This window comes from Rutidosis leptorrhynchoides, chromosome 3 (genome assembly GCF_046630445.1).
Source record: "Rutidosis leptorrhynchoides isolate AG116_Rl617_1_P2 chromosome 3, CSIRO_AGI_Rlap_v1, whole genome shotgun sequence".
Classification (NCBI taxonomy): Eukaryota; Viridiplantae; Streptophyta; class Magnoliopsida; order Asterales; family Asteraceae; genus Rutidosis; species Rutidosis leptorrhynchoides.
Genome location: NC_092335.1, coordinates 412,096,047 through 412,108,863, shown reverse-complemented (window position 1 = coordinate 412,108,863; position 12,817 = coordinate 412,096,047). Strand labels below are relative to the sequence as shown.

The window sequence follows — 12,817 nt, the reverse complement described above, 5'->3', positions numbered from 1 at the left end:
TGTCAGTAGTGAATCTTTTAGTGATTATGTCTTTATGTCCTTAGACTTGAGATGCACGCTGGTTTTGATGTGTGGAGCATTGTACTTTGATATGGTTAAACGATGTCCTGAATAAGGCTGTAATAAAGGCCATTATTGGGTATAATGTAAAGCTCGTGACAAACACGTGTATGCAATAAAGGATTTGTTCCTCCTAAATGTTTGGAGTTAGATACTTTTGAGTTCCTCGATGAATGAATAAGATATTTGTGTGGCCGCACCCAGATGTAATTAAGATGATACTTATTTAGTCTGGTGATCTAATTCAGTTATAAGATCGAGAAAATAAAATATGAGAATGACTAACGATCCATATCTCAAGTTTAACTAAAGTATCTGAAACAAAGGGACGAATGACATTTAACACTTACTATAAGCAGTTCCGAGAAACTACCCTCACGTGAATTTAGGGACAATGGCCTGTTGCTAGACGGTATCCATTGTTTGTATAGTTACTTGGTGTTGTCCCATGCACAAGTGGGAGTCTGTAGGATTAATGTGCAAGGTACAACATAACTATATGGCTAAATTCGTTTGAGCCTTCGGGGTCACACATATATACACCTAGACGTCAAATATATATATATATATATATATATATATATATATATATATATATATATATATATATATATATATATATATATATATATATATATTACTCAAGTAACGAAAAAAGGTTAAATAGTTAATTAATTAATTAATATAAATTAATTATTTATTTATTTATTAATTAAAAGATTTAATAAACAACTTGGTCAACAAGTTGATTATACTCCGTATCTTTTTTATTTTTGGTTCTTATTGATGTCTATCACAAAAAGACTAAAAGTCGGTGAACATAACCAATTATATATAAATAATGGTTATCATTCTTTGGAGATAGGTATATAACGATTACGGATATTAAATTAAAAAAAAAACCTACAACACATTACGTAAACAAAAGAAACACATCTTTTTCTTTTGTTGGCGCACAAACACCGAACATCTATTGGTGTCGCTTGAAAGTGTAGTGGACTATCCAAAGAGACGGTCATACCCTTTGATCGTTGGTTTCTCTCCGTTCATCAGTTTCTTCAAGAAAGGTATACTGTTAACTCCACTTTGTATTTTTATATTCATGACAATTATTATGGTGTAACTGGATCCATGAGATAAATTAATCGTGTGCATGTTTTTAAATAAGTGATTATTTAATTTTGTAATTTTTGTTCATAAAATAATAAAAGATTATTATTTTAATTATCCGCTGCGTTAATCTAAATTGTTAAAAGTACACACGATTTTTCATCAACTAACATTGCTGGTGCAAGCAAATTTAAATAGTACAGCAGGAGCCACAAGTTCAACAAAACAAAGATAAAACAACAGGTTCTATAGATTAATACCACTTGAAATCAATTTCAGATACAGGGGAGGTTCGATGGAGCTTCAACAACTTGGTCGTAAATATTATTGCTCCACGGTCACCGCCAAACAATCGAGTTGTGCATGTGCTAATAATCATCTTCTTTAGTTGTGGGGAACAAGCAAGTAAAAACTTGATAAAACATAATTCAGACTCTAAGCCTTTTACAGATGCCAAGAACACTGTATGAAGCTTCAACTGCACCATTCTGCTATAATTTACCTCTAAAGACTCTGGTGAGTTTTTGGTACTGGATGCAGCCTACAAAATTATCATTACACAGATGCACAAATATGAGAAATTAAAATGATGAACAATTCAGTATGATAGATGACATGCATTTTGCTCACCGTGATATTAAGCGTCTTCAAATTTGGGGAGCTACAAATCAATTCAACAACACATGATACCATAATACTATTGTGAAAATCTACTCCATTCAATTCAAGAGTCTTTAGGCACGATAAGGCAATTGCGTCGATATTTATTTCATCTGCCAAAAACTACAAAAGGAGAAAAGAAAAAGAAAAAGTGGTACAGTTTGAGATTTCACATAAAGCCTTTTTTGTTGTGAAAATCAAATTCATAAGATACAAATTAACATTTACCTTGCAGTTTTTAAAACCAAGATGAAGCTCTTGAAGTTTTGGAAAAAAACACATAAGCTGAAACATTCGGCTTCGTGTGAACTTTGCCATATTGTCAAGATTACATAACGGAAGAGATAACACTTTAAGATTTTCAAGTTTTGCGATCTCGGATCGTTTTATTTCATACGTGGTATCAAAATCAATTTTCAAACTATTTAATAACGGACACCGAGAGATAAACTCCCCACATGTGTAGCTTCCAAATACTACAGAAGACAAATCTAAGCTCAATAGATTCGGAAAACCGATAAAACTAGGCATGGGACAAACGGAACAATTATGAAGCTTCAAATGTGTCAACCCATGACACGAGAAAATATGGGAATGCAACTTAAGTCGAGGTTGTCTATTTATAAGAGTAAACTCCTTGATTCCTTTTCGGGACAAGAACATAACCCAATTATTAATATCGTTAACGTGCTCATCATTAAATCTCGAGAAGCTTTCATCATCTTCTATGAAAAGAACAAACTTCGTTATAGCAGCGTTAAGATGAAGAAGAAGCTTAGGTATAACCTTGGAGAAATAATATTCAAGACGAATATCAAGTGGATCGTAAAAGAAGTTGTAATCAAAAACAAGTTGGGTGAGTTTAGTCCATTTAAACCGCCAGTCTCTAGACAAGATACCAGTCCTGACTGCATCTCGTATAGGCAAACAATGAAGTATATTAGTTATCACGTTCTCGGGCATGGTGCTAATAATATCATCTTCATGTGGTGGCAATATGGATTCTTTAATGTTCCCTTGAACCAGTTCCATAATAATCTAACAAAAAGACATACATAATTAAGTCATACGTAGTAATACATATTTGAATAGTAGTATCCATATCCATTATATCCATTATTATGCAATGCATTATAAGGATAAACATTGAATTTAGATATGTATAAAAGGATGATTTATGGATGTCATGGCTATTTAGAAACCGAAACCACAAGTCCGATTTCTACAGAAAAGCAACAAATCGGGTCAACCAGTAAAACCGATCTAGATCAGCCGGATGGGTCAACCCGAAAACCCAAAAACTAAAAAACCCCAAATTTATGGTGACAAACAAAGTGAGTGTCATGAAAATTAAAAGAAAATAGCATCATACCAAGTGAAATCCGTACAGTAAGTAAATAAATATGTAAGGATCTTGCCGGAAAAGTAACAGTTGACGGTCACTGCCAGTGCCGGAATTCATATACGACAAAACTTGTCATCCTGTCTTTTAAAGTCATCATCACAAACTCTGGAGGGAGTATGGTTTTTTAACTTCAAATATTCAGAGAAAAACTCTAAATAAGTACCTAAATTCCAACTTTGATCGTTGCAACTTAGAGGTTTTTTAGGTGAGCCAGACAAGTTCAAACGAAAGAGTTGCGTTGATGATTTTGGATACATTCAGAACTAATTAAAATTTAAAATCTACAATAAAATAATAAAAAATTGAAGTTGCCGTTCTTTTAGAGTGAGAACAAGGCAAAAATGGAGAGAGAGAGGGAGTGAAAAGCGAGGAGAGAGAAAACCAATTGAGAGACCAACCAATGAGGCTCTCGAAGCTTCAAACACTACAGGGAACGGGATCATGAAGGGAGTGGAGAACGGCAAGCAACGACAACAGACTACTAGGGTTATCAACACGAATGGGATAAAATCCTTCTTCTTCTTCAATTTCCCTGATTCTTGGACGGTAACCGATTTATGGCGACTACTCAAGAACTATGGGTCTTTAAGGGAAATTTTTGTTCCTCCACTGAAGAGGTTAAAAACTGGAGCAAGATATGGTTTCGTTAGATTTACAGACGTCGCAGATTACAACATGGAAGGGTTTGCAAAAACCTTAAGCACAGCAAAAGCTGGAGATCTGACTATTCGATGTTACATTGCAAACGAAAGGAAAGGGAGCAATAATGAAAAACCAAAAGAAAGAACCAACCAACCATCTATGTTCAAACAATCAATCAACAAGCCTGAAACCAATCTTTTCAACAATAAAAACGATGGTAGAAGCTATAGAAAAGTCTTGGATGCGAGGGAGATCCTTAACGCCAAAAGAAAAGACAACAATGTGTCCAAAGTTGTCCATGCAACCATTGATTCATCCAGTAATAACCTACTGGAAAAATCAATCACTGGCCAAGTTAAATCGATCGATCTCCTTGAACGCTTTGGGGAAATTTGTGCAGCAGAAGGGCTTGATGGTTTTAACATCAAGTATCTTGGTGGGTTTGATATTATGCTTGTTTTTGAAAACCCTAAAACTGCAAAACTCATTGTAGATAATACGAATCACTTCATTCACTCGTGGCTAAATAATGTTAAGATATGGAATAACCAAGACGTTACAACAATGAGGCTAACTTGGATTAGCATCTTGGGGGTTCCGGTAAAAGCATGGAATGAGAATACGTTCAAGTCGGTGGCCAATTGGTGGGGAAAAGTCATATCTACAAATAACTGTACTATCACCGGCAATCAATCGTTAGTCGTGGGAAAAGTCCTTATTAAAACATCATTCGATGAACTTATCAGAGACACTGTTCAACTAATAGTAGATTCAAAAGAAGTCAAAGTTTTCGTCTCTGAAAGTGATGTAATTGAGATTGAGATGGAAGAAAAAAACACGGAAAGGATCACAGATTCTAAATCAGGAGAAGATGCATCAGATGATGAATCCTATGTCTCTGACACCTTTTCAGCAAACACCCACCGGAATCTTCATGATAACCGGACTTTTGAAGAAGACGACTGGATTTCAGAGGGTTGCAATTTTCAGAATATTGAGGGATCCAACTCAGATGGGAAACACAATCATGGGATAAGCAAACGCATGGAAAAAGATATATTATTCTCTGACAATAACCATGCCTTGTCTCCCACAAAAAACCTACATAACTTTAATAATGGCCAACACACCACCCCACAAAAAATGATTAACATCCCACAACATTCCAACTGTCGGGTCAACTCACCCACACCCACTGATGTACATACACCTAAGCCCATTACTACTTCTAAATCTAGCTCACCCAAGTCCATCTTCACCAATCCCAATTCACCAAAGCCCAACACTTCTCCTAATTCCACTACACCATTGCCCAACCCTTCAGAGCCCAACACTACCCCTAAACCTATGACAACCGAACCCATTAACACACCATGTATCCGATCCATTAACAAACATTCTCCAATCAAACCATTTAACCTTCCTGAAGTTCCGATTTCTTCCCCTTTATCGCCATCAAATCCGAAACCTAATCAAAAAAGCAGTGATAATTTATCAAAAAGTGTCCTTGAAACCACAACTCATCTGTCATGCCACCCGACAACTCATCTCAATCCGTCGCCCGAAAGCAACCAATCCCCAATCTTAGACTCCTTGGTTATCGAAGAAACCACGGACACAGACCCTGTTAATAACACTTCCACTATTCCTTTCGCTGAGCATATCGAACCAAACCAAATCCTACCTACTGTCGAACTTCCACCAAACCTGAAAACCAATAACTTAAACCAGGCAAGAAACAAAAACATAGCAGTTCCAATTATCACATCACAATCCAAAAACAAAACAATTTCAATCACCAAAACCAAAATAATATCCAATACACCTATAGTTACTTATACCTCAAAAATGCAAAAGTTCAAACAACTTGCAAGATCGAAACAGAAATCACAGACCAACAACAATCAAGGTACCAAACCCAAAGCAACTGGAAACAACTTCAGAATCAAAGTTACCAAACCCAAACCAAAAAATTCTAAAGGATCCTCGAAATCAAACTCACTGGAATCAAGCAACTTGTTCAATAGCAAGGATGTCAATGAATTCGGAGAAAAGATTGGAGTCCATTGGACTTCCAAGAGGTAACTTCCTCCACACTTCTCACTATCGTATCTACTGTTTTTATGATTATTCTATCACTAAACATTAGAGGTGTAAAAAAATCCGGTAAGTTAAAATGGCTTAGAGATCTTCGTCGGAAGGAAAACCCTTGGATTATGGCTTTACAGGAAACACGATGTGGTGAGATCGATGATTCCTTCCTAGAATATTTTTGGGGTTCAAACTCTTACGCGTATGTTCAGAAAAATGCTATTGGTTTTTCGGGGGGCCTGATTCTCATATGGGACCCTACGATCTTGAAAGTCAACGAGGCAATCGAAGGTGAATTTTTCATTGCTATCAAAGGTAACATAGAAGGTATAAGTTCCGAGGTGGCAATCATTAACGTATATGGACCTCACTCCACAAGTAAGAAAATTCGCTTCTGGAATAACTTGGAACAAGTAATGTGCTACGGTAATATGCCATGGGTAATATGCGGTGATTTTAATGAAGTTAGACGTCAAGATGATCGACTCAATTCGGTATTCAACAACAACTGGGCTCACAGATTCAATGAATTTATCAACAAAACGGGCCTAATTGATATCCCCCTCGGGGGGAAAAAATACACTCGGATTTGTGATAATGGGATCAAGTTCAGCAAACTAGATAGGTTTCTAGTCTCAGAAGAATTCATCGAGAGTTGGCCTGATCTTTCAGCCACTGTTCTCGAACGTAAACTTTCTGATCACGCCCCGATCATCTTGAGAAACGGTAGGAATGATTTTGGTCCGAAGCCAATCCGGGTGTTCAACGAATGGCTTAAGATTGACGGCATAGATGAAAAAGTAGAAAATATATGGGCGTCAAATGAAACCAACAACAGGCCTGATTGCAACATGCGGAATAAGCTAAAAAAAGTGAAACTCGAATTAAAGATCCAAGGATCAAAATTTGAAAATCTCGAAGAAGAAATTAACAAGCACTCAAAGGCAGTGAGCAAATGGGAAACTTTGGCAGATTCTAGAGTTCTAACAGAAAACGAAAGAATGGAGTGGTTGGATGAAAAAAAGATATGGCTCGAAAAGGAAAAAATCCAAGCCAATATGATGAAACAGAAAGCAAAGATTAAATGGGCGTTGGAAGGCGACGAAAATTCGAAATACTTCCATAATTTTGTTAAAAGAAGAGCGAATAAGAATACGATTCGGGGGTTGCAAGTAAATGGGATTTGGACAGATAATCCGCAACAGATCAAAGACGAAGTGCTTGGATATTTCTCGAACATATTCAAACTTGAAGATGATGATCATGGCACTTTTAATTTTGACATCAGACGTATCTTTCCAGAAGACATCAACATGCTCGAAAACATATTTGAAGAAGAAGAAATATGGAACGCCATCAAAAACTGCGGTAGTTCAAAAGCACCTGGACCCGATGGGTTCAATCTTAAATTTTTCAAAAAATTTTGGTGGTTGATAAAAGAGGACGTCCTCAAAATATTCGATTGGTTCTGGCACCGTATGGAGATCTCAAATGGATGCAACGCCTCCTTCATTACGCTAATTCCAAAAAACGATAATCCTCTTGGTCTAAAAGACTTTCGACCTATAAGCTTAATTGGAAGTGTGTACAAAATAATCTCAAAAGTTCTTTCCTCTCGGCTAGCAAAAGTCATTCATAAAGTGATAGGTGTAGAACAAAGTGCTTACATCGGTGGTAGATATATTTTAGACGGGGTACTCGTTGCAAACGAAGTTATAGATGAGCTAAAGAGAGAAAAAAGAAAAGGCTTTATTTTTAAAATCGACTTCGAGAAAGCTTTTGACCGACTTAAGTGGAGTTTTATCCTAAACACAATGAAGAACCTAGGATTCGGGGATAAATGGATAAAGTGGATCAAAGCTTGCTTGACATCAACCACAATTTCAATTCTCGTAAATGGGTCACCCACAAGCGAATTCAAACCGGAGAAAGGAGTTAGGCAAGGTGATCCTATCTCGCCATTTTTATTCATAATTGCGGCCGAGGGGTTGAACATTCTTGTCCAAAGAGCAATTGAAGTGGGTGAGATAAAAGGGATAAGTGTTGGCCGAAATGGAGTTATGGTTTCCCACTTACAATACGCCGATGACATGATTCTATTCGGTGAGTGGAGTGATACAAATTTGACGAACATCATGAAACTCCTCTTGTGCTTCGAAAAATTATCGGGTCTTAAAGTAAACATACAAAAAAGTAACTTATATGGAATTGGGGTCAATGATACCGAACTAAGCATTATGGCGAATAGGCTCAAATGCACCCCTGATCATTTCCCACTCAACTACCTAGGCTTACCAATCGGTGTTAAGATGAACAAAGCTAATATGTGGCAGCCCGTCATCGAAAAGTTCCAAAAAAGACTCTCGGGTTGGAAATCTAAGTCTATCTCATTCGGTGGTCGATTAACCCTGGTAAAGTCCGTGTTAAGCAGCTTGCCTCTCTACTTTTTCTCGCTCTTCCGCGCTCCTGGTAGTGTTCTAAAGCTTCTTGAATCTTTGAGGTGCAATTTTTTTTGGGGCGGGTCGGGTAACAAAAGAAAAATGTGTTGGGTAAAATGGGACAAGGTTCTTCTTCCTTATGGGTCGGGGGGACTGAGTATTGGGTCGTTAGATACAAAAAACTTAGCCCTCTTGGGGAAATGGTGGTGGCGTTTCAAAACCGACCAAAACTCCCTTTGGGTTAAAGTCATCTCAAGCATCTATGGGGCGGGGGGTGGGTTACTTGGTACTAACGGTGATTTTGTGTTTCGAGGTTACTCCACTTGGCAAAATATTATTAAAGCAGGTGTTTCCATAGATTCTATGGGGCTAGATTTCAGTTCGTCTTTTGTCAAACAAATCGGGAATGGCAGCTCTTTCAAATTCTGGGAAGAAGCATGGATCGGAGATCTCAAGCTAATGGACCAATTCAAAAGGCTTTATGCTCTAGAAAACTGCAAGCAGGTTTCGGTCATGGTTCGGTTCAGCAACAATGTGCTATGCGAAGACTGGGTCAGGCCCGTCAGAGGTCGGGCTGAAACCGAATTAATGGGTCTTAAAACACTCCTGAATTCGATTACATTAAATGCAGACCAAGACGATAAATGGAAGTGGAGCCTGGACGACGATGCCTTCTACAAATCGAAAACGATGTCAACGCTCATAGACGATAAAAAATTCTCTTTCGGTAATGCAACCCCGGATGTAACGCTACGCAACAAAACAGCCCCTTTAAAAGTCGAAGTCTTCGTATGGAGAGCAAAAAAAAAGCGGATCCCGGTTAAGATTGAATTAGAGAAAAGAGGTATCGATTTAGACTCAACTTTGTGCCCTCTTTGCTTGATAGATATCGAGACGGCAGATCATTTTCTCACACAATGTACAAAGGTCTTGGAGATTTGGAATATGGTGCTGAAATGGTGGAATCTTCCATCTACTTCATCCCTCACCGTTGACCAAGTCTTCGACGACTGTTCGTTAGGTTCAAATGCTACTTTGACGGGTAAAATTATTTGGCAAAGTTTGAAATGGGTAACTTGTTATGTTCTATGGAAGGAAAGGAATGATTCGGTTTTTAAAAATCAACCCTGGATTCCGCAAAAAATTCTAACAACCATCCAAACTTCTAGCTTCGCGTGGATCTCAAAACGGCTAAAGAATTCTTCGTTGGTTTGGCATCAATGGTTGATAAACCCTGGCTTCTTCGTTTCTTCAACAAATAATAGGCTAGGGATCGGTTAATTACTTTGTTTTGTTTTGTTTATATTCGAGTTTCAAGTCTTATTTCACTGTATCAAACTGTTCTCTCTGTTTGCTTAGTTGCAAATGTTGGTTAGGTCGCGACTTTGTAATATCTGTGTTTGGTTTCTATATAATGCTTGCTTTGCAAAAAAAAAAAAAAGAGTGAGAACAAACCAAATGAAGTTAATTTACTGAAATAAGACGGAGTAGCACGGAGTGGTAACACTCAATCTCGGTAGCAATTTTTTTTTTTTTTTTTTTTAAATACTTTGAATAAAAAAATCCGGTCGCACAGTGGTACTGTTTGCCGGCGACTAAATATTGTTAGTTGATTGGCTGTGGAGTGTGGAGTGAGAAGGGAGATGATAATTCCCTATAATAATTCGAACATAAATTTAATTTCATGTTTTTATTCTACTATAAAACTATAAAACTATTCTACCAATTTTACTTCTTCCACAATAATTTATAATTTCATGATTTTTCCTTAAATATCACTTCCCTTCCCGTAATAAATTATAACAAAAGGTTTAAATAATTTGTGCAAACGTTTCTGTTAACACCTATTTTCTTATGAGGTAAGGCTTAGTGCGTCAACAAGATACTAGAAGTAATCTAGCTTTAGGAGGGCGGAGTGTTGCCGATTGATTTTTACCCTCGGGAAATAATCCCTGCAGACCCGGTTCACAAGTGTAGAAACTTGTGGGGTGGCTTAATCAATCTGTCGTCCGTAGAGTGTAAGAGTGCTAGCCGAATGACTTCTAGTGAGAGAAAGTAGAGAGAGAAAGAGAAGTGAAGTCTCAGCTCTCAAAGTTGTCAGAATATCTGAACTGTGTAAAATGACGACCCAAGGGGTCTATTTATAGTGTCAGATCCACCAGATTGTTTGGGGACACGTGTCAGATGATGATACGTTCTGTTATTCGTGATCCGTAATTTAAGCTGAAGGTGGCGTTCTCCGGCCAGGGCTTACGCGCTAGGCGGCCTTCAGGGCTTACGCATGACGGAGCAGCCTGTACAGCGGAGAACGCTGGACGGTTAACTCCACAAAACTGTTGTTTCCAGCCTTCCTGATGCTACTTTTATGCAACCGTTATGCCTTTTATGCGTGTATACGATAGGATACACCATTAAGTCCCCCAGTTTAATGACTTAAGCATTTGAAAATTGATTAAGTTGTTAAACTTAGAATAACGCATGCCAACCAAGTCTTCACGTTTCCTTTTTGCATTGGGAAGCACATCACAGGCATTAAATGATAGGCGAATTTTACTGACATTATGATGGTTGCTTATATCGCACGCGCCTCTAGCTGTAAAAAGACTTTTCGATGTACTCACCTTTTTATCTTGTCCTTACACGTGTGTGGCTGAAAACAAAACCTCCAAAATCACCACTGATTACAGCTGTTATATCTTTTGCCTTTTAACCACCATAAACCCTAACCGATCATTTACTTTTACAACTTTCTTCTACAGTATTCATCTTCTTCCATCAATACCTTCGTTACCTCCTGTTTCATTAGAACATTAATGGCAGCCATAAAGGATGTTGCAGCTATTCCTAGCAGAGTAAATGAGAGATATTTAAGCGAGCTGCTGCAACATTTTCCTAGATTAGCTGGTGTTGAACCAGTAATTCCTGCAATTAATGCCAGAGCCTGCTCACCGCCCCCTGGCAAGGTTGCTATTTATGGCCATTCATTCTTCAAATTTTGCTTACGTCTGCCATTTACACCCTTCTTCTTAGAAGTTTGCAAATTTTACGGTGTTGCTGTTGGTCAATTCGAACCAGCATCAATTCGAAAGATCTTGATTTTTGAAATGTATTGTCACGCAAGGAGCATTGAACCATCAATTCGGATATTTTGCCATTTGGTACGTATAGCACGCTATGAAAATGGTTGGTTCACTTTCAATAAAGTTCATGGGTTTTTGAAACCTGCACTTGATCATCCTGGCGACAATTGGTATGCTTCATTTATCTTTATTAATGAAGATGCCATTGATAAACAATACTCATCTACTCGAGTATGGCGCAAATACTCGCATACCGTATCTGTTACCTTTCCAAAACTCGTCACCAAAGAAAACGTTTTGTTTAAAAGGATTAAAGCTGAAGAAATCAATGACATTAAATATGGGGAACACATGCTTTCGTTGACATCCATGAGCCAAGATTGGGATATCTCACAAGGCTATGCATGTGTTCTTGCTGGGAAAAAGAGTAAGCATTTACTTTTGTTACATATGCTTAAATAAAATGTTCTTCTTTATTTATCCATTTAATCACTGTGACTTTTTAATTTTTGCAGAAATTACTCCGCTTACCGCCATGCGATCATCATCGTATTCACAGCTTACCTTTACCACAGAGAAAATTATTGATGATACCCCCAAAATAGATGTAATGAGGGAGGAGGAAAATGAAGAAGAAGAAGAAGAAGAAGAAGAAGAAGAAGAAGAAGAAGAAGAAGAAGAAGAAGAAGAAGAAGAAGAAGAAGAAGACATAGGTATGAATCGAGTTGCCTCTAGAGAACGTCGTACCTCGGGTAATGAAAATGACAACAGTGAATTATGCAAAATTCCATACCAAAATCTGTACTTGTTTTCTTGCATACCCATGATAATGCTAAAAACGAACATATATTTCATAGCATTATTCCTCAAGAAAGACAAGCTTTTAGTTGCAATTGTTCTATTTACAAGTGATATTCGTTTAAATAATAAAAGGTGAAGACAAAAGACAGATTCGAAGAATTGAAGACGCAAACGACCAAAAAGCTCAAAAGTACAAAAGACAATCAAAGAGGTTCCAATTATTGATAAGAAACGTCTCGAAATTACAAGAGTACAAGATTCAAAACGCAAAGTACAAGATATTAAATTGTACGCAAGGACGTTCGAAAATCCGGAACCGGGACATGAGTCAACTCTCAACGCTCGACGCAACGGACTAAAAATTACAAGTTAATTATATATATAAATATAATATAATATATAATTAATTATATTAATTATATATATATTATATTTATAAAATAAATCGTCGGCAAACAAAGAGCCAAAAGCTGGTGAGCTGTATTTACAAACTCCGCGACTCGCGGAGTTTGAAGGCAAAATGGGCCGCG

At 37.4% G+C, this 12,817-nt stretch overlaps 1 protein-coding gene across 1 annotated transcript; it reads right to left on the bottom strand.

The window, feature by feature from the left end:
* Positions 1-1,300: 1,300 nt before the first annotated feature.
* On the bottom strand, positions 1,301-3,381 carry LOC139897776 (F-box/FBD/LRR-repeat protein At1g13570-like). The gene is made up of 4 exons (XM_071880472.1): positions 3,203-3,381; positions 2,059-2,868; positions 1,801-1,953; positions 1,301-1,711 (listed from the first exon to the last, which is right to left on the bottom strand). The coding sequence occupies exons 1-4, from the start codon at positions 3,290-3,292 to the stop codon at positions 1,424-1,426; spliced, it is 1,341 nt and encodes a 446-aa protein (XP_071736573.1). The 5' UTR covers positions 3,293-3,381; the 3' UTR covers positions 1,301-1,423.
* Positions 3,382-12,817: the final 9,436 nt, after the last annotated feature.

Bases quoted from the DNA above. Each gene is read 5' to 3' on its own strand.
- LOC139897776 (XM_071880472.1), bottom strand. From the start codon at position 3,292: ATGAATTCCGGCACTGGCAGTGACCGTCAACTGTTACTTTTCCGGCAA. The intron at 2,869-3,202 runs GTATGATGCTAT...TCTTTTTGTTAG, and splicing joins TACTGTACGGATTTCACTTG to ATTATTATGGAACTGGTTCA. The intron at 1,712-1,800 runs GTGAGCAAAATG...ATAATTTTGTAG, and splicing joins TGAAGACGCTTAATATCACG to GCTGCATCCAGTACCAAAAA.